This window comes from Styela clava, chromosome 7 (assembly GCF_964204865.1).
Source record: "Styela clava chromosome 7, kaStyClav1.hap1.2, whole genome shotgun sequence".
Taxonomy (NCBI): domain Eukaryota; kingdom Metazoa; phylum Chordata; class Ascidiacea; order Stolidobranchia; family Styelidae; genus Styela; species Styela clava.
Window position 1 is genome coordinate 10810169 of NC_135256.1, and position 20866 is coordinate 10831034.

Genomic DNA, 20866 nt, shown 5'->3' on the forward strand with positions numbered 1-20866 from the left:
GAAATGGAATTTTAAAATACAGTACTTATAAATACCAATTGGTGCATAGACGAAGACAAATGCATAGTTCAAGTAGAATATTATATCACTTGGTCGTAAATACGTAATGATAATTATAATAGCATCAAGTAGCGTTTTTACCATTGCATAGTTCAAAATAAATAATCATAAAAATATTTAACATGAAAGAAATATTTACAAGTTGATTTCAATTTAATGCACAATATAACAACGAAATACGTGATAATATTCAGAACAGGAATAGATGCGTTTTTACAATTCATTCAGACACTGACTTGTCCAAATCAGGCATCAGTTGCACCGGATACTTCCAGCTGTAAAATGAAATAATAATATGATATGATTTACATATTTATCCCGGGGGAGAGGAAAGCCGATAAGACGACTTATCCATATAGCGAACCACGGCCTCTCGTCCGGTTACCATTCCAAGTCGGGTATGGGATTAGTTATATTGTTTGTTTTCGGAAGCATGGACTTGGTGGTGGAGGAAGCCGTAACCGACCAGCGGTTACGTGAACCACCCATCATAATAAAGTTAGTAGTGTCTCATAAGAGTCATTCGGATGAAGTATCCAACATTTGTAAGAGGACAATGCCATATTTTTAGAAAATAAAGATAGCTAAGGTCAAAGATATAATACATCATAGTTGGTTTTTCCTGCATCTCTACAAACTCCCCTACTACATTATCTTACGACTTACACAATCAACTGGTCGATCCATATCAAGTCGGTGTGTATTACTAACCTTGAAATTTACATAAAGTTTCCCATATCTGTTGATAATTAAGGTACTAAATATATAACAGTACTCATTGTCAGACCCAACACCACTGTTGTAATTTTAGAATTGGATAAGCAATCACAGGCAAGATGATAAAAAAGTACTTTACATACCGTTTTGTCATTTCCATGAACACTGTATTGAGGATTATCGAAACTTGTTGCCAATTCTAAAGCGATAAAGCATGACATTATAAAAATGATTATCCAGTATCTCAGTAGTTGAATTCTCTATAAAAATTTTATAATTCTGAATTTGTTCAAATATGAAACTAATGCCAAATAAAATACTCTTGACACAATGCTTATGGATGGGGTTCTGCGGAACTAACTACTTTATCACTCCTTCTCATATTTTTCAGCTTATGCAACATATATAATATATTACAAGGCTGTTGCAACAGCAAAATTAGCCATTGTGAGTGATTCAAAAGTATTGATGGAGGCTATAGCAAAAGTAATTCCGTTTAGACAAAACGTTACCGAAATACATCAGTGTTAGTGTGCATAAAGACTCCAAAATCATATAGAATAATTTCAGAAAATTCATTTATTACATAGAAATAGAATGTTTTTTTATTTTTTATTTTTTTTATTTTTTGTAAATGCCACATATCCTATTTTACTAAAACATAATTAACAAGAATATAGTTTACAACATGTAAGCAAATATTTACATTGCAGGCAAATTTAATCAACAGCAAATAATGTTAATAAAATGGTTTCAAACCTAATAAATGGCAGACAGTTATTCCTAAACTAGATCCTATTATTATTATCTGTTTCGATTTGCTAATGATCGCTATTTTGCAGTAGAAAAACATTTATTCTCTGTCTTTTTTATTGAAGGGCACTTTTGACATACCTTCTTTCAATTTCGTTGATCTGAATCCATCGTTTCTGTAATAATAATATCCAATGCCAGTAACTAGGAGAATTGCAACAATCACTGCTATTGTTACACCGACAATAAGACCAGCATTTGGCCCTGTTAAAAATAAAAAAAAATTGTCACAGTTAATAGTATTGTTATACCACAAACAAAATATGCGATGATTACTTGAAATAATGTAATGCAACCTGTTTTAAAACTAAACTAAAGCTTTTAAACAAAGTCACCCATATTTAGTGCACCATAGGTTAAAATGGCAATATCGATATATATCCAGTAGTGTACGCAGAATTCCCTGTCTGGGGGGTCGAAGGGAATTTAAAAACTAAAACTGAAGATGAGTAATGTCGTAATACGTATTTTACGCAATGGAGAAAGCTCAATATGACATCATACTGGATTTGGATTTTCATTTTAAATGCATTGCGAAGTCATAATGAATATTTTTCCTTACTTCTGTGAAATGTAGTTACGATACAACATATATTAGATACCTGATAATGGTTCTGGTGTTTGGAAATGAATTATGTTCCCATCACTGTCTGTTCCAATGACTGAAAATATTTTATGTAATGAATTATTAAAATATACTATAAAAAAATCTAGGCAATTGCAGTTGGATCAAAATTCACTTTGGAGTGGCGATGCATACATGTTTTAAGTTATCTTAAGGTCTGGAAATAATGATATACCATATGTAAATAATTTTTTATTGCAGAATATATTCTCAGAAATATGATTTAAACTGTTATAATGCTGAATTGTGGGTAATGAAATTTGGTAAATGGAACCTATCATATTGGAGAAAAGTTGACGAATGTTATAATTTTAATGCGATTACAAGAAATTTCACTAAATGAGAGTTTTCAAAAAAATCTGAATTTGCAACCTCTAGTTCAGGGGTCACCAACCTTTTCGAGGCCGAGGCTACTTTCTGGGTACAGATTAAGCTGCGGGCTACCAGTTCAATGTACCATTCTAAAAAAGCCAGTTTGCTGGATTAAACTTCAATTAATTACTGGTATTTAGTCAAGTAGAGACACTGATAGGATTAGTTCAGAGGTCTCAAACTCAATTTACTTGGGGCCGCTAGGGCAGAGTCTGGATGAGTCCGGGCCGCATCAGGTTTTCCACAATAAAAGCTTAGCAATTCGTTTAAATTGTATTCCTTGTGCACTGCATCTTTAACTGTGCAGATAAAACATGTCGGGATGCTTCTATGCTCAACAAAGAAATATTGCATTTCCCAGTTTTTTGAAATTGTCTGTGCTCATCACCAACCTTTCTGTTTACTGAAACTTCACTTCCAACGACACGTTTAGGGATGTGCGAAATTATAAAATTCCACTTTGTAATAACTGTTGCGCTGATGTTTCAATCAAGCATTTAGCCGATGGACAGTGATGTTTCGCCACATGGGAAACATGGTTACAATGTATCAAGATAAATCTAAGCGTTAGTGATTGTGACGTCAAAAATCATGGAACATTGTTTTTAAATTATTTCAGGCGGTCCCGCGATCAAATATCAGGCCTACAGGTATGGTACTGGTAGGTTACCGCACCGCGTATTCCTTTCAGGGAACAGATGATAAAATATTTTGTTTTGCACTACGTGAGAGTTTCCCTTTTTCGGCCACGCAACACTTACACTTTTTATATCTCCTCGCGGAACATCAAAAAATGAAAGGGTGAAGTTGATAAAGAAAAACGGTGCAATGTAGCGGTTCCCAATGGTTTCGCCGTGGCGAGTTGCAAATGCGCGAAAAACTTTCAGCATTTCAAAGTAAAACCAGGAAGAGATGGAGGAAGAACGTTGACCTTTTGCCTTTGTTTGTCTTTAACAAAGTCAATAGTTAACAGTCAAAAAGCTAACCGACGGTTAACGAAAATGTCACTACCCTAACTTAGTTAGTCCACTTTAGGCCGACGGTGACTCAGTTGGGCAACAACTTCATGATTCTCAGATCGTCATGGCGACCAATTTAGATGTATTTTTGATTTCTTTTCCACGCAACACTCGGGAGATGCTCGCGGAACATTAGTTTTCCGCGGAACTCAGTTTGGGAAACGCTGTTATATTAAAAGCATTAATCATGCTAACTGAGCTAAGTGACTTGGGGGCCACAAACTATCATCCCGCGGGCCGCAATTGGCCCGCGGGCCGCGAGTTTGAGACCCCTGCGATTAGTGGATCCTTCAGAAAGTCAAACGATTCTCACAACGTAGCAAATTAATTCCTATCAATGACACTTGCATTCAAAACTTCGACGTGTAACTTGACACTGTAACTCTGAGCAAGTCTTGTACATTTTCATTAGTGAGGCGTGTTCAGTGTTTGTTCTTGGTGGAGTGAGTCGCGGCGGTGTGGCCCATCGTGCTAAGCGCTAGGTTCGCAGGTTAGAATCACATGCGGGGATAGTTAAGTGCGAGAGGATTGCTGGACGCCTCGCCGCCATTGGGTGCTTCACGTAACCGCCGGTCACGGCTTCCTTCGCCATCAAGTCCATGCTTCCGAAAGCAATAACTAACTAATCCCATACCCGACATGGAATGGTAACCGGACGAGAGGCCGTGGTTCGCCATATGGTTAAGTCGTCATATCGGCTATCTTCTCCCCTGGGATAAATATGTAAATCCCATCCTATCCTGAGTTTATGTCAAAAATGTTGATTCGCAAAGATAGGTTGAACCAAACAATGGTCTCGTAAAATAGAATTGCTGTATGATTTGAATCGCGAGCTTTTATGGTGGTAAAAATTTATCCACCTCCCATTCATCGTGAAAATGGTGGGTTTTTCATCGTTTCCTGCCATTTTTCTTTGGAATCTATAATTGTATTACTGCTACTCCACAAACTAGCGGACAAGAAAAAGCGCGGGTTCGTGGAAAGTGATATCAGTGTGATGTCATAATTGGATGGGTGTTAACTGACCTGTCGGGTGTTAACTGACCCGTCACATTACTGAGGTCAAATAAAAATCAGATTGATGGTTACTTACAATAAATAATATAGTGTCATTCTCAGTTCCATATAAGTGTGATTTATACAAGAATAGCAGGACAAAATTTACTTGATGTAGCTTACTTATAAGCGCCGTTATTAAGCTTAGTTTGGAACATGCCTGCGGGCGACTTGTATGATCTTCGCGGGCGACTTGGTGCCCGCGGGCAACGCGTTGGTGACCCCTGCTCTAGTTAAATCTTCTCAACACTCTTGAATGGCAGATGATTCAGATTAGTCAAATGATTAATATACAAAAAATGTGATAGACTGAAAGTGAGTAAGCCAACAAACTCTAACCAAATTATATTAGAGACATGCAGTTACATTCCAAGTATTCTAGAAAAAAAAACAGACATTTCTGAAATTAGAATAATAAATGCCTGTAGCAAAAACAGCATTGTCATTCATTACTACTACTGTCAATTTAACCTAATTCATCAACTCTAGCAATTTTTAATAGGTTTGTGACCCATCTGATATATTTTTTCATGGTGAATAAATGTTTGAGAAAAGTTTGCAATAAACTAATTATATTAACAGGATATTCTGGTCACATACTTTTAGGCACTTTGCACATGAATCCTTGTTCTTTTGTACACTCGTTATCATTCCATTTTCCATCTGGATAAATTTCTACACAATCTTCACCATATTCACCAACATTGTTTGGTTCGCCAGAATTCCAGTTTGTATATGAAACAGGTCTGTTATCTGTCCATGACCAACCACCTACGTGAAAAGAATAAGTATTTAATATCTAAAAACATACCTTTATCACATTATCCAATTCACCAGTAACTCCAATTATAAAAAAAAAACGATCATCTACTGATTTATCACCTACCTATAATAGGTACGACTTTCAGTTAAATTAAAATAAAAAAATCAGCATAAAAATAACATTTACGTGCATGGTATTGACATATACTACCAGAGAACTATCAATTGCAAATAAATTCTCGGAAAATTGTGTTTTAATGAAGTGTAAACTATAAGAATAACACATCACATTTAATGAACTATATTTCATTATTAAGCATTACATTCACTTATTTTCATTTACCTTGACCATTATCTCTCAATCCAATCCATAATGATTCTGATGTATTTGACCAAGAATTTAACCATTCTGTTTGTGTTCTTGATCCAATACTGACAAGATGCCCAGACATTTCATTACATTTTGCTTCTGCATCAGCCCAATTGGACATTCTAAAAAAAGTTTTAGTGATCATATTTTAGTTTCTTGTAAATTGTTCATAAAAAGAAATCGTTGTAAAAAATACTCAATATATAAAAATTCTCAATATTGAAATTAATACTGATACCTCATAGGATCGCCCATTGATGGAAAAGCTTTGTAACAAAAACCACCATATTGTTGCCACGAGTCATCTATGCATGTTCCTTCTACTTCGCCAGGTGTGGGCGGGATATTTTCTATAAATATGATTGTAATGAGCATCCAAAAAAATTGTTTAGTGTATAGTAACATCGGTACTGATTGAAAGACGAAATATGAAAAATTTTTGCAATATATTTATTGTTGCATTCAAGTAGACACAGGTAGCTGATGTGATTTCAGAAGTTATCAATATAAGAGGAACTCTACCGGAAATGAGTAAATTGTCATAATGAGCAAATTTATAGTAATATTTTTATGAAAAATCATTTCCATTTTAATCCTAGTGTGGCATAAAGGGACGACGAATGTGGTAAGGGAAAACATTTTTGAGCTACCAGGATTTATTTACCTGTGGTCCATCTACATACAGAAGGATACAAAGCATCACAACTTTCTGTGATCCATTCTGATCCCAAAATAGAATCCTTGTTCAACACACAAAGTTTGTTAAGATCAGATCCTGGTTCATATTCACCCCAATTTGAAATCCATACTGGCCAATCGTCAACCCATTTCCATTGATTTGAATCTTCATCACCATCCTATATAAAAACGAACATCCCTTTTGCATTTCATTTTATTTTTATTTTCTTTTTTGATCACAACACATTAACAAAAAGGGCAAGTTTCTGATAATGAAGACCCTTATACCTAACTCCATAAATAGTTTGGGGAATAAACAAATTATAGATGTTGTTATACATGAGAATGAATAAATTAAAGGCAAGTAAAGGAATATGTTTGTATCAAAGCGCTAAATCAATCAATGAGCATATTGGCAGAACAGATCAGTCAACCATTGCTGACTCACCATCACCACAATCAGTCCCACAAGAACACATAATGTAAGCTGTTACTGAAATAAAAGCACATTAAAAAAACACTTGAATAACGCAAACTCTACAGCTTGGATCTGTAGCACCCCTACAACGTGTTGCTTGCCCCTATGGCCCTCTCCTAGGCTCTACCCGGCATACATTGCAAGGCCAGGTTTACCGGTATGTATATAAATATGTTGTGGAAATATTTAGGCGTGATATGATCTGTCAATGCTCATAATGTGTTACCTAATATTAGAATTTGCTTTTTGCTTGTAAAAAACAACTCACAAACGAATGAAATCTACGTAATTTTTACTAATAATGGAAGTGTTCTAATATAATGATCAAACATACCATATCATATCTCATCCCAATCCACGCTGTTGTATCTCGAATATAACTTGTAACAAAATGTTGTTCATACATCGTCTGATAACTGGCCAAGTTTGCACCAGATTTCATTTTTCGGCAGTTTGCTATTGCGTCATCAAATGAACGTTCCATCATTTCCAGATAATAGCAAATATAGTTACCATTGATGGTATCATACTGTACATTGTAATTGAAATAAATTAGTGAGATTACGTTTTGGTATTATAAAATAAATTCCCTGATTCTGTAATCGTAATATATCTATCGATACTTACTTGCAACCATCCCTTGGGACATTTATTATTATTATTAATCTGTAATCCTTCTGATATGGTTGGATCCTTCTTCATTTGGCAAACATATGAAACAGCGTTGTCACATCGGATGTCATTCCATCTTCCAACAACATCTTCTCTATGATGCATTTCAACACAGCGTTCTTCATTATTCCAATGATTTGGTTCACCTTCAGAATACAAATAGTAAATATACAAGCTTGTGGATGTCAGTTTTATGAAAGACAACAAACTATATTTCTAGCATTTACCTGTGTACCAATTAGTATATGTGACTTGTTCTCCAGTTGACCATGTATATTGATCATACCAATGCTCATCGTTCATTCCTATCCAAACATTTGTTGGAACCCTCATTATTTGAGCAGAAACAAAAGCTGAAAAAAAGTACAAAATTTAGTTATGCCATGGCATAATGTTTAGTCTGCTCAATATCGATCTTACCATTTTCATATTTGTTATGAATTGTGACCAAATCACCACCAATATCTCGGCATTTATCACGAGCTTCGTACCATCCCGCACGACATTCTCCATCACTCCAATCTGTCGAGTCTGTTGCACAAACTGTGTATTCTCCATGAACTTGGTAACAGTAATTATCATACATCAACCATTCAGATGGACATCCACCTGAAACCAGAAAACCATAATTCCAATTGAAATACTGTATATGCCAAATGTTTCAAAACAAGCAATCATTGCACCCTGTATTGCATTGGATCATTAGTTTTGATTATATATCCTTATTCCATTAGGTTCATTATTTAAAATTTCCAATATGAAGGAAACAACCACAACATATATTAATCTCACAATAAATGAGAAGTCATTCTGTTAACATGGATATCCATATTTGCATCTGTACCTGGCCATTGTTCTGTTGGTTGGGGTGGATTTGGAGGATCTCCGAGTCTTTTTTTACATATGTAACCGGCGATTTCAAGTGCACAATTTCCATCATTCCATTTACCATTCCTTTGCAATATTTCAACACACTGTTCACTACCTTTGTAATCATTTGGTTCACCTGAAATTACAAAATATGAGAACAATTTGCCAGGCAACCTCATAGGAGTTGAGCAAGTGGAAAAGGATTATATTTGAAGCATGGCTCTTCAAACTGGGGGTCCTGAGGTGGGTCACAAAAGTGCTTAAGGGGCCGCAGTAAAATCTTCTTTGACACTAACTTACGTTAAAACAAAATATTGATCAAATTTGAAGGATTGAAACCAGTACTTAGACCCACCCAACATCAACAAAATTGAGCCAAGATTCGATATTTTGTGCGAGAATATGAAAGCACATTTGTTTCATTGATGGTATTGACAATTTTATTATTTTTTAAATATCTTCGAAAACATTGAATTTTATTTTAGTTCCTGTGGGTTGCAAAAAAATTTGGCTGTACCAAGTTTGTTGTGATGAAAAAAGTTTGAAGAAAACTGTTTTAGAAGATTACTGGTCTCTTCGCAGTCAACAGGCTATTCATAAAACATAACTCAGCTATGTTACTTGCATGCTATGAACTCTTATGTCCATTTGAAACTGATTATCTAATCAAATTCAGGAAAAGCCTCGATTTTTTTATATCATCGAGTTGTCCTTTCAGCTTTCATCTTTCACTTTATAAATATGAATTTTTTATACCGTATATGGCTTCACTTCTTGAAGTAAAAAAACATACCAGGATTCCAGTTGACAAAATCAATTGGAGTTCCATCCAGCCATACAAATTCGCCATCAACCCCACCAAATTCTTGCATTCCAATCCAAAATCTTATTGTACGATTGAATGTCTATTGTAGGAATGAAAAAAAATAAACTTTATGTGAATTATTGTACTACCGGTATTTGTTGTTTTCCCATGTATTATTGGTCTCAAAACAAAATTAACTATACCTTTAATTGTCCTGTCACAAACGATTGTTCATTATGACTATGTAGTGATATTAGATGTCCACCATTTGTCATACATGTCTGCAAACATCAAATCAATAATTCAAAAAAAAGGTGCCACACCAACATTTATGTGTTTTATAATACCACAAATTCTTACGTCTTCAGCAGCATGGAAATTTGTCATTTCAAAATCATTAAATAGATAACACCATCCATCATATTCAATCCAAGTTCCATCATCAGCAGATCCACATTGTGGATTTGGATTTCCTGCTGGTGGTTCCGTTGGAGAAACAACGTCTATTCCTTTCTTCAACTTACAGATCCAATCACGTTGCTAAATAGATTAAAGATATTAATATGCTGCTGAAATATTCCTGTTGTCTGCTTCATATAAAAGATAAATATTTTACATAATATGACTCTCTTGCTTCATGTGCATGTTAATTGTAACTTTGATCTTTTCCATATCACATTACGTCATATTTCAGTCCTACTTGTTGGCAAATTTGTGTCCAAATTGAAACTCTACATCAAATATATTTGGTATAGTTGCTTCAAACAAATCAATTAATCTTCCCAACACTTGGGATAAAAACATTCCATAAACTGACTATTTTACATATTACTGATATACTAAATTTTTCTATCTATCAGTTTCTACTTGTGCAATTTATTGTTTTACATAGAAGTATACAGTACAGTACAATACTACTATAATATTCAGGATAATATTACTATATTTATCCCGTCAGAGAGGAAAGTGAATGAGACGGCTAAATCATATGGCGAACCACGCCATCTTGTCCAGTTACCAATCCATGACAAGTATGGAGTTAGTTAGCAAATTATATGGCCAAGCATGACAGGTACATTTCGCACTACTGTTGTCTTAGGCTAACAATGTGTTCTCTACTATTACCGTATTTTACGGACCGCAAAGCGCACCTCAGATCTGATATATGCTCTGAATCAGAATGCTTCCAATTAACATGTTGAGATCATTAAACTATGAAATCTCTCTCAAAAAATGAATAAGAAGAAGTTTTCAATATTGGGATATGTATTTTGATATCTATAATCCTCAAACATACTTGATTGCAATCAATATTTCTCCAGGCACCAAGTCCAAGATCTCCTTCATATCTCAATTCAACACAACTTCTTTCACGAAGATTATCAGGATATCCAGGTGACCAGCTTAAATAATTTACAGCAGATCCATCTGTCCATTCCCAGCCACTTTCAATAATTTCTGATGTAGTTGCCCTGTAAACGAGAATTGTAACATCAATGATATGTTGTAATCTGTGTTATTGTTTGCAAATGCTGTATCATACGTCTAGTGTTTGGCCCAAAAAAAAGCTTTCAAATCATATAGGTTGCAAGACGTTAAGTAAATTATAGATTCTAGTTTTTCAAATCGAATATTTCTCTATATCAATAAAATGGAAAAACGTGTAATATTACATTAATTTAATTTGTTGTAATTTCATAACTTCCATTAGATTTAGATTACCATTAAATAGGAATATAATTTATATTTTTGCCTCAACCCATTATAAAATGTTTCATTGGTACCGGTATGTATTCTTTGACCATCCAGTACATCAGCTTAATCATATAAAGACCCACAGACACTCATGTATCAAAATAAGTGAGTTAATTGTTCCAAATGAATGGGATTGGGTAGTGGAGGAGCCAACTGACAATTAGACAAACTATCTCGCAATTGCCAAAAGTCCAGCAATCCATTCCACATTAAAATCCTGTGAAAACTAAAATGTACCATAAAATTTTTGTAAAATTTACTTGCTGTTTAAACCAATCCAAAATCCATAGGATTCTCCACCCAAGGTGTTTTTCAACAAAGTTAAAAGGAATGTGTCTTCCTCCACAGAGTGTATTGAAACCAGATCACCTCCTGTTGCCAGACACTTGAAATCACCAGTATAAATATTGTTAACCGTAAGGCTATTCAGCTATGTATAATGTACATTCTATCTTATATGATATATACTGACTAAACAGCAAGTTTTTACAGCAAATCCACAAAAGGACAATGATATGCTAATTAATATCGGACTATGGATAGTATTTACAAATTTATCCCGAAGGAGAGCAAAAACATTGAGACGGCTTAATCATATGATGAACCATGGACTTTCGTCAGGTTATCAGTCCATGTCATTATGGGAATAGTTAATCAAATATTTGTTTCAGTTGCGTGGATTTGGTAGTAGATGAAGTCGTAAGTCGTAACCAACCAGCGTTGACGCAAACTACCCTACAGCTTCGAGGAGTCTGGCAATACTCTCACACATAATTACACATTCTCTCTTTTTTAAGATACTAAATAAAGGTTATTCCAGGTTTAAGTTACCATCATTTCTGTACATATAATTTTTGTTTCATTTAATCAGGAAATATTCACAAACCTGATGATAAGCGTTATTCCAAGACACTGGAACATCCCAGGCATTTCCTTCAGGCATGTAGGCTCTATAACAAAACCCACTGTTTTCATCAGGAGTCCACCAATCACCAGGACAGCCACCAGAGGGTGGAGGCGTTGCTGTTAGAATAAATGTGGTCTTAGTAAGCTATAAGTTAATCAATCAGCAAAACTTTTAAGAAAGACAGCCAGAAAGGTGCAAAGGAAGAGTTGTGATGACATAGCAGTCTTCAGCAGTTGACATAAGCTATTATTATTCTGGGATTGTTCACAACCTATCATTTACCAGATGATTTGATAAAGGAATTAGTTGCTGAAAAAAATTTGAGACACTCGGAAACGCAGAAAATACTTCCACCAAATTAACATAAAATGCTCATATTTCACTTACTTTTAGGCGGTGGAGTGTAACCTACACGTTGGCTTTGACAAATAGAAAAAGCATGATTTTCACATCTGTAGCTGTACCACATACCAGAACCAATTTGTCCTCCATAAAATACTGCACATTCTCCGTTAGTTATATCTGAACAACAAATTTAAAACTATTCCAAATATCTTAATTAGTTTGTGGGTTTCTCTATTATACTAAATGAATATTTACCTGGGTTTCCAAAACCCCAATTGTCATACGCATTAAGTGGATACCCATTCTCCCAAGTCCATGATGATCCACCAATTATGGGAGTTCCTGTCAATCCTAACCACCATCTGAAATCTTCAGCACCAATTATGGTGTGAAGGAAACTCTGTGTATATCTGGTAATGAATTAAAATACTAGTTTAGGATGGGATTTAAATATTAATCCGAGAGAAGAGGAAAGTCGATAAGATGGATTAGTCATATGGCAAACCACTGCCTCTTGTCCAGTCAACAGTCCATGTTGCGTATGGGATTAGTTAGCCAGCTTTTTGTTCCAGATGCATAGACACGATGCGCTACACTGCCTAGCCAGTATAGTATACGATTTTGGCAATGGTAAAAATATAATGTGTGTCTACCACTCTCTCAAGTTACAGGAACTTAGCATTTTATTATTTTTTTTCTTCAAATTTCAATTATACATTGGAGCAAAGCTAATAATATATTTTGCTAGGGTACCGTAAATCTCATCAAATGATAAAGATGCTCAATCAATTTATTAAACAAAAAATATTTAAGCTTCTCTGAGAAATATGTAAACAGTGTTTGGTACATAAATTCAGCTTTTGCAATATACAGAGCTTAAACGTGCATATACATTGTTTGTGAGATGAGGATATATCATTTCACGATAGAATTTACATATTTATCCTGGAGGAGAGGAAAGCGGACCGAGAAGAAAGATGGCTTAATCATGTGGAGAACCACGACCTCTCGCCTGCTTACCAAACCATGTCCAGTTAGTTGTTTCATGCATGGACGTGATGGTGGAGGAAGCCGTAACTGACCAGCGATGAACCACCCTATGGTGGTAAAGAGTCCAGACACCTTCTCACACATAATTAGCTTCATAGGATTCGAACCTGAGAACCCATGCAGAGTTATCAGAGGTGGTGCGGTGGTGAGCATATTCCCTATTGTTTAGCACGATTTGCCACATTGCTAAGCAAGGCAATAAAATTTTAGTCGAGCTGCTTCTCCACATGATTAACCATATATTATAATTTTTACAGTAAAAACTTCAAGAGCATTGGAAATTTGAAATATTGTAGAAATATATACCGGTATTCTATAATGTGATACAGAAATGAGATGTCATAAATAAGAGATAAAAAATCGTTATCACATCTGGATTAAATTTCTATTTGCAGAACATACTTATCGAGAATGGCAACAGGTTCCCCACCATTGTCAGTACAAAATTGCTTTGAATCTTGATAAGTGAACGGTTGTCTATCAAATAAGTAACAGAGCCCATGATATGGAACCCAACCTGAAAGAGAGAGTTCAAGACAAACAATATTATACTGATACCACAGTAAACCTTCTCCGCTAGATACCATAACATTAATAAATATTTATGTAACAGAGTCTATCATTCATTTTCAAAACGTTTTCGAAATTTTCACTGAGAATGTGGTCTCTACCTTCATCACAGCCTGGTGGCACAGTAGGTTCTGATCCAGGATCATGTGTATAATATCCTTTCGACATTTTGCACATAAAGGGTCGAAGGAGTTCACAAATATCATCATCCCATTTTCCAGTTTCAACAGACAAATGGGCACAACTTTGAACACTTCTGTCTGGTTGTCGGACGTCCCATTCAGTATATATAACCTAGAAAAGCATAAAACAGCATCCAGTTACTATAAACAGATGTAATAAAATGTCATTGATATTCATTCTTATTTCTTACCAAGGTTCCATCTGTCCATTGATATTCATTGGCTGAAATAACACTGCTAAGACCGATCCACAAATCTGTTTGTCCACTCAGTGTCATTACTTGCCAAACAAAATCTTGCTCAGCAGGATTTTTAATCGAAACAAGATTTGCATTCATCAGTTGACAAGCAACCTCACCACTTTGCCACGGCACTTCATCAGCTGAAAAACATTTATGAATACAGATAAATATGTTATCATTAGGGTAGTTCACATACCCGCTGGTCAGTTACGGCTTCCTCCTCTATAAAGTCCATGCATCCGAAACAAATAAATAGCTAACTAATCCCATACCCAATACGGATTGGAAACCTGACAAGAGGCCGTAGTTTGCAATATGATTACGACATCTTATCGGCTTCTATCTCTCCTGGGATAAATATGTAAATTTCGAATCCTATAATAATAGCACAGTAATAATTTGAAGGAATTTGGGCAACTATGTGTATAATTATTTTTTCGGTACCGTAATTCAAGCTCAAAAAATTCATTTTAAATTTATATTCAGGATAAAATTTTTTATTTCTTTTTCAAAAAGTAGGCTAACCAAAGTATTTCATTATCATGGCAATCAACAGTTTCTCGACAGGTTACTAGCCCAGGTCAGACGTGTGATTAGTTGTTTATATTCAAGTCCGTGCATCTGAAACAAATAACTCACTACCTAACCCCATACACGATTGGTGGACTGGAAATCAGATGCGTTACCATGGTTCGCCAAATGATTAAGCCATTTTATCGGCTTACCTTCCCCCCCTGAACTAAATCTTATCTTATGATATGAACACTTTGCTCTGTGCATTTCCAATACTCATAACAATGTGGCAATTGTGGTGCCGAGTTCAGAATTTGCTATCAGATCAGAAACAGATATCTTAATCTTCTTACTTATTTATATTTGAAGCCAATTAAAACCTCAATATTAGGCTATTATGCTATTATCGGTATACAATAATTCAAAATTACTTACAAATGATCATATAACAAAATTGATCATAAGGTAACCATCCTGTTGGGCAATTCATTTCTGCATTTGTAAAAGAAAAGGCGAGTGGTGTATATCTGGAAATTAAAAAAATGGTAACCAGTTATTATACTACGGAGAGAATGGCAAAGCAAAAAGTATAAAACAGGATTTCCCAAACTGGAGGTCGCGACCCCACAGGGGGGCATGCGACAAATTTTAGTGGCCACAAAGAGTACACCAATTTCACAGAAAGTTCGGGAAGGACTGGTTTAAAGGATACACAGGATTAGATAGCATTGAACATATATCTCGAAAAAGATATACCGATATGCCAACAAACAACCAAATCTTGTGATAAGCGATAGTTTCATGTCCAGTTTTACACTGGGTTGGGCATAAGTATTGATTACCATACCAATACTACTGATCCTTATATGTGTTTGGTTTGTCGACTCAGTCTGAAACCTGAAAATTTCACCTGTCCAAATCTTGTGAATGTACTCCATGCCTTTCTGTTCCTTTGTATGAACTGAGACCCAGTTCTGCTTTCAAAGTAACAGCACCACCAAGTCGATCTAATAATACTCCAGCATGAATTGCAGCACTACAAACTTGTGAATTCTGTCAAATTATTGAGAGAAACAATAAAAAATTGCAATGCATTTTCAATATAAGCTATACTATTAATTCCTTACCCCAGAATATACTAGATCACCATAAATGTCATATTGATATGCAAGAATTTCAGTACAATAAGATGGACAATCTACTTCTCTTGTTGTTTCTGTATCTGCATCTCCAGATACAAATATTTCATCACCAATTGTATTGCATGTTATTTCCTCTGCAACATATGAGTTTGCATATAAATGTGTGTGAAATAAAATTGCCTACTTTAATAGGCTGAAGTTTGTTAAATCTGTGGAGATTTACATGAGTATTTATTTAAATGATTATATGACTAAAAAACTAAAAATAATTAATGAATTTTCAAATTATTCAGACCAGGGTTGTGCGACCAATTTTGAATGCTGTGCACTGTGTGACCCGGCTCACGGAGAGTTTTTACATTTGTTTAATCAGGTATTGCGAGTAATTCCAATCCCTTTGTGTTGCGAAACCTATACCTGAGTCTAATTTAGTATCTATGCTCATGACGATACAATGCCGAACATCAAGATTGTGCGAAGCAAACAGCGCATGTCATCAATAACTAAATTTTTTTTGCTTGCAACTACTAGAATGTTAAATAAGGTGTGGCCCACTGTTTCACACAGTTATTGTATTTGTCCCTCCTGTATTAAAGGTTGCACACCTCTGATTTAGACAATTTACTATTCACTCACTAAAGCAGTACATTGGTCTTGCAGTTGTTAAAATAGAGACTACAATCAGGTAAATAAATGTCTTATAACGGACCTCATGTACTTGGTTGGGCGGTTATTAACATAATCACTTAGGATAGGATAGGATAGGATTTACATATTTCTCCCGGGGGAGAGGAAAGCCGATAAGACGGCTTATCCATATGGCGAACCACGGCCTCTCGTCCGGTTACCATTCCAAGTCGGGTATGGGATTAGATTTTACTGTATTGTTTGTTTTCGGAAGCATGGACTTGGTGGTGGAGGAAGCCGTAACCGACCAGCGGTTACGTGAACCACCCAACGACGGCGAGGAGTCCAGCAATCCTCTCGCACATAACCATCCCTGCATGGGATTCGAACCTGCGAACCCACGCAGAGTAGTTAGAGGTGCGGTGGCGAGCGTATTCCTAACGCTTAGCCCGTTGAGCCACACCGCCGCACTTGCCTTTGATTATCATGAATTGAGAAAATGAATAAAAATGACTAGGTAGGTAGTATACTTAAATACAAACAACCTAATATACTAAACATTGTCCCAAATTCAGAAAGAAGAAATTGATAATAAACTCACGGAACGGATTACATCCCATTATATCCATTCTCATTCCAATTGTATTACCATTCCATGTTACAGGATATAAACGTATGCCAGTTGTATAAACTCTTTCAGCCAGTAATACAGTATTTACTGTGTTTTTATCACTGCTGCCAGTAAATACTTCCTGTTGAAATTAATTAGATATTTTAGTTCTGTGAATAAAATATTTTAAGTTATAATTTCGGGCAAAGAAATTAATTGAAACACAAATAAAATACAATATGGATTTCTGAGTAGTAAGAGTTTTCAAACTCCAACTACCATATAGGACAAAACTTTATATTTTTCTACATGAAGAAGAAAGACAAATAGTTACCACTCGGGTATGGGAGTAGTTCCCACCAGATATACATACTAAATAATTGAACTTGGGATGTTGACGAAATTATACCAAACCAGCTGCTAACATGAAAGCCATTCTGAAGAGCTGAAAAGTTCTGAAATTACTGCTTTTAACCCTCGACCTTAAAATTATTATGAAATACTGAAACCAAATACACACCACAATATTGTCATAATTTTCATATTCTATCCATTCCATGTTAGATGCATCTTTAGCATATGAAATCTTGAATGTTGTAACCCATCTATCAGCGTCGTTTGCACCTTGTATCTTTATTCCAGAAACTTTTTGATGCTTAGGTAATAAAACTTGTATCCAAGCACCTAATAAAAATATAATTTGATATTAATAAAGGGAATATTAGAAAATTATTTCAATCAGCATTGCAATATAACATACGCACCTTCTCCTTCATTAGTTGCCCAAGATCTTGCGCTATTCAATCTTCCATTTTTTCCAGAGTGACTGCTATCGATAGATGATGATTCCGATATCATACTATCAGAAATTGTTCCATTTTCCATACCTAGTTGTTCCAAGCATGCTATAAAATAAATATAATATTTTTAATAAATGTTGTTAAAATCTACAAAAAGCAATTTTCACAAATTTAAATCATATCGATCTGAAGATTTTAAGCTGTTCTTACTATTTGTTTCACAGCTGTAAATAACGTTCAGATATTTGTACGTTCCAGCACATGGGTCTCCAAAGTTTTCATTTGTTGCAGATAGCTGACAACTGGATCTACCATTACATTGTTGTGATACCAGCTCAAATGAGCTTGATGTATGACATCCGCCTGATGGAACAGCATCACCTCCACCACACCTGAATCAATAGTTTGTAAATATTTTTTTTCTCGGTCAGATAAAAGTGACACCTGTTGATAAACTAAATAGTTATATCGGAATCTTCATCTTATAATGAGTATGATCTATTGTGACAGTAATCCAAATATTGATACAGTAAACAATGCAATTCACATATTTAATCCATTCTGGTCACATCAATGTTTCCAGTAAAATAAACCAATTGATAATAAATAAGAGAACAAGGTTTAGATATTGCATAAAGAGCAAATTTAACACTACTTAAAGAGCCAATATGAAATTAAAAATAAACAAATATTAGAAAAAGCCTTTTAATAGACAATTATCAATAATATAACTACTGGCACTAACATTTGAAAGGTATTGATTGGTTCAGCAGTTGGAAAGAAACAATTTTCTAAAACAACCCATGATGTCCATAATATTAAAAATTTTCAAACAACCTATGACATATTTTAAGATTGCCAAAAATAACCAAGTGGGCAACATGGATACATTGGTATGGTATAGGTAGGTATATTATAAAAGATTTTGGAAAAATATTGCAGTACATCCTATGTGACTAGATTTCTCAGCTTAGTCTGATAACAATATGTTGATGCATAAGAATTCATAGCAATCAGAATACCACTGTGATTTCAAGAGGATATTGATATTTTCCAATGAATGGCAAATCAATTAAAATATTTATATTTTTACATCATTTCACACTACCAGAAACATTTCATAGGCTTATAGAATTTTTACGTTAATGGATTATTCCTTCCATATGAAGCATGATGAACAAGAATAACCAAATTTCCACCACAAAACAGAGTTCCAGTTTCTCCTTCACAAATGTTTTCAACATAGTTACCTGAATATTGTCAGAAAAGTGCTGTATAATACATTAATTATATTGATGTATTGACAACGGATTACATTAATTACAAAATCTCATGAAAATACATTTATAAGTGTTAAAAATATGTCAGAAAGAGCAACACTTGTATATGTGAAAGATAAAAAACAAACATTATTCCATGAAAAGTAAAATATAAACCATTTAGTTTTTGTTCCATCAGTTGACCAGGCCAACGAAAAAGACCACTTTACTCACCATCATCATCTTGTGAAATTGGAAAATTATTGCTTTGTTTTTTGCAAGCAATGCCACGTTGATAAAAACAAGGATTATCATTCCATGTTCCATCATATGTATACATCTCAACACAATCTTCTTCACCTGTCCAGTTGTTTGGCTCTCCTATAAAAATAAAGTCACTGGTATTGAAGGAATAAATGAGACCATGACAATAATGGAAACTCCAAGTAATAATATAATGCAAACACATCAATAACATTTTATAATCACGTTTATATGCCCGGTGGTAGGAATAAAGCGCACCGTCAATAAATTGACTAGTTTTTTTTTCCATACATAAGGCGACACGGACTACAAGATGCAATGGTTTTTAAGGAGTATCGGGTTACCGTACAAAGCTCATTAACCAAAAACACTCAATTTTTTTTTATGGTTAATGTATTTTAATCAAAGATATTATAAATTAATTATAAAATAATATAAAGCACTAGCTGACTCATACATTAGACGCGCCAGCTTATATAGGGCACAATCGGTTTTTGAAAGAAAAAAAGATTTGAAGTGCGCCTAAATACGATAAATACCTGTGAATATTGTAAAATAAGGTTTGAAAAGCAATTTATTGATGATTGCAATAAGCTAGTAATGATAAATTGGAAATTCTCTTTTTTTTATTGGGTTTGTGAGTCATACATTTTGGATACAAAATATTGATACCTGCTGATCTAGAAATTGGTTTTTCGTTGCGTGTGTATTTTTTATTTATCCTAGAAGTGGTACATATACATACAAACAATAATATAATGTAGAAAATATAAGCCCATAAAAATATACCGCTACGCCAATATTTGTAATTGAATGGTCCACCATCTGTCCATTTCCACCCTGCACTTTTGTCCAGCTGGTTTGCACCAATCCAGAGAGCAGATGCTGACACAAGTCCAGTTACATGAGCAGTAACATAATATTGCTCATGCCTGAATTAGAGAAACAATGAAAAAATATTCAAATATTTTCAGTCTCTAAACACCCATTCTTATCACTACCTACTGAATATTTTTTTTATGCACATATTTGAGAAATTGAGTATTTCTTGAGTACAAAGGCCAATATTTCAAAAGATTGATACTTGTATTGAATAAATCATGTATTAATATAAGAGAAAATACATAAGCGGCGTACTAACATTGAATTAATGCTGAGTAAATCTCCTCCAAGATTGTAGCAATGAAGTTGAGCATCTTGCCAGTCTCTTATTTTATAAGGATTAAAATGATAACAAAAGAATTGACCACCAGGATCGTAAATCCAATCTTTGCCACATCGGGGATCATAATCATCTGAAATA

The 20866-nt window shown here is 34.6% G+C and overlaps 1 protein-coding gene across 1 annotated transcript in view; it reads right to left on the reverse strand.

Moving 5' to 3' along the window:
* Positions 1–283: 283 nt before the first annotated feature.
* The window catches only part of LOC120328340 (uncharacterized), a 33457-nt gene continuing 12874 nt past the window's right edge, over positions 284–20866 (reverse strand). Inside the window, exons 20-54 of the mRNA XM_078114554.1 lie at positions 20705–20858; positions 20353–20495; positions 19534–19680; positions 19182–19290; positions 18251–18432; positions 18005–18145; positions 17761–17924; positions 17232–17382; positions 15989–16137; positions 15772–15914; positions 15297–15388; positions 14298–14488; positions 14026–14218; positions 13757–13871; positions 12560–12714; positions 12347–12481; positions 11939–12075; positions 11313–11437; positions 10595–10769; positions 9658–9837; positions 9501–9578; positions 9286–9397; positions 8467–8628; positions 8043–8231; positions 7850–7975; positions 7578–7768; positions 7285–7479; positions 6459–6651; positions 6033–6144; positions 5768–5916; positions 5263–5433; positions 2193–2252; positions 1672–1794; positions 921–976; positions 284–335 (exon numbers count right to left, since the gene is read on the reverse strand). Of these exons, the coding sequence (XP_077970680.1) occupies positions 306–335; positions 921–976; positions 1672–1794; positions 2193–2252; positions 5263–5433; positions 5768–5916; positions 6033–6144; positions 6459–6651; positions 7285–7479; positions 7578–7768; positions 7850–7975; positions 8043–8231; positions 8467–8628; positions 9286–9397; positions 9501–9578; positions 9658–9837; positions 10595–10769; positions 11313–11437; positions 11939–12075; positions 12347–12481; positions 12560–12714; positions 13757–13871; positions 14026–14218; positions 14298–14488; positions 15297–15388; positions 15772–15914; positions 15989–16137; positions 17232–17382; positions 17761–17924; positions 18005–18145; positions 18251–18432; positions 19182–19290; positions 19534–19680; positions 20353–20495; positions 20705–20858 (4928 nt within the window). The 3' untranslated portion in view covers positions 284–305. The remainder of the gene's footprint in view (positions 336–920; positions 977–1671; positions 1795–2192; positions 2253–5262; positions 5434–5767; positions 5917–6032; positions 6145–6458; positions 6652–7284; positions 7480–7577; positions 7769–7849; positions 7976–8042; positions 8232–8466; positions 8629–9285; positions 9398–9500; positions 9579–9657; positions 9838–10594; positions 10770–11312; positions 11438–11938; positions 12076–12346; positions 12482–12559; positions 12715–13756; positions 13872–14025; positions 14219–14297; positions 14489–15296; positions 15389–15771; positions 15915–15988; positions 16138–17231; positions 17383–17760; positions 17925–18004; positions 18146–18250; positions 18433–19181; positions 19291–19533; positions 19681–20352; positions 20496–20704; positions 20859–20866) is intronic.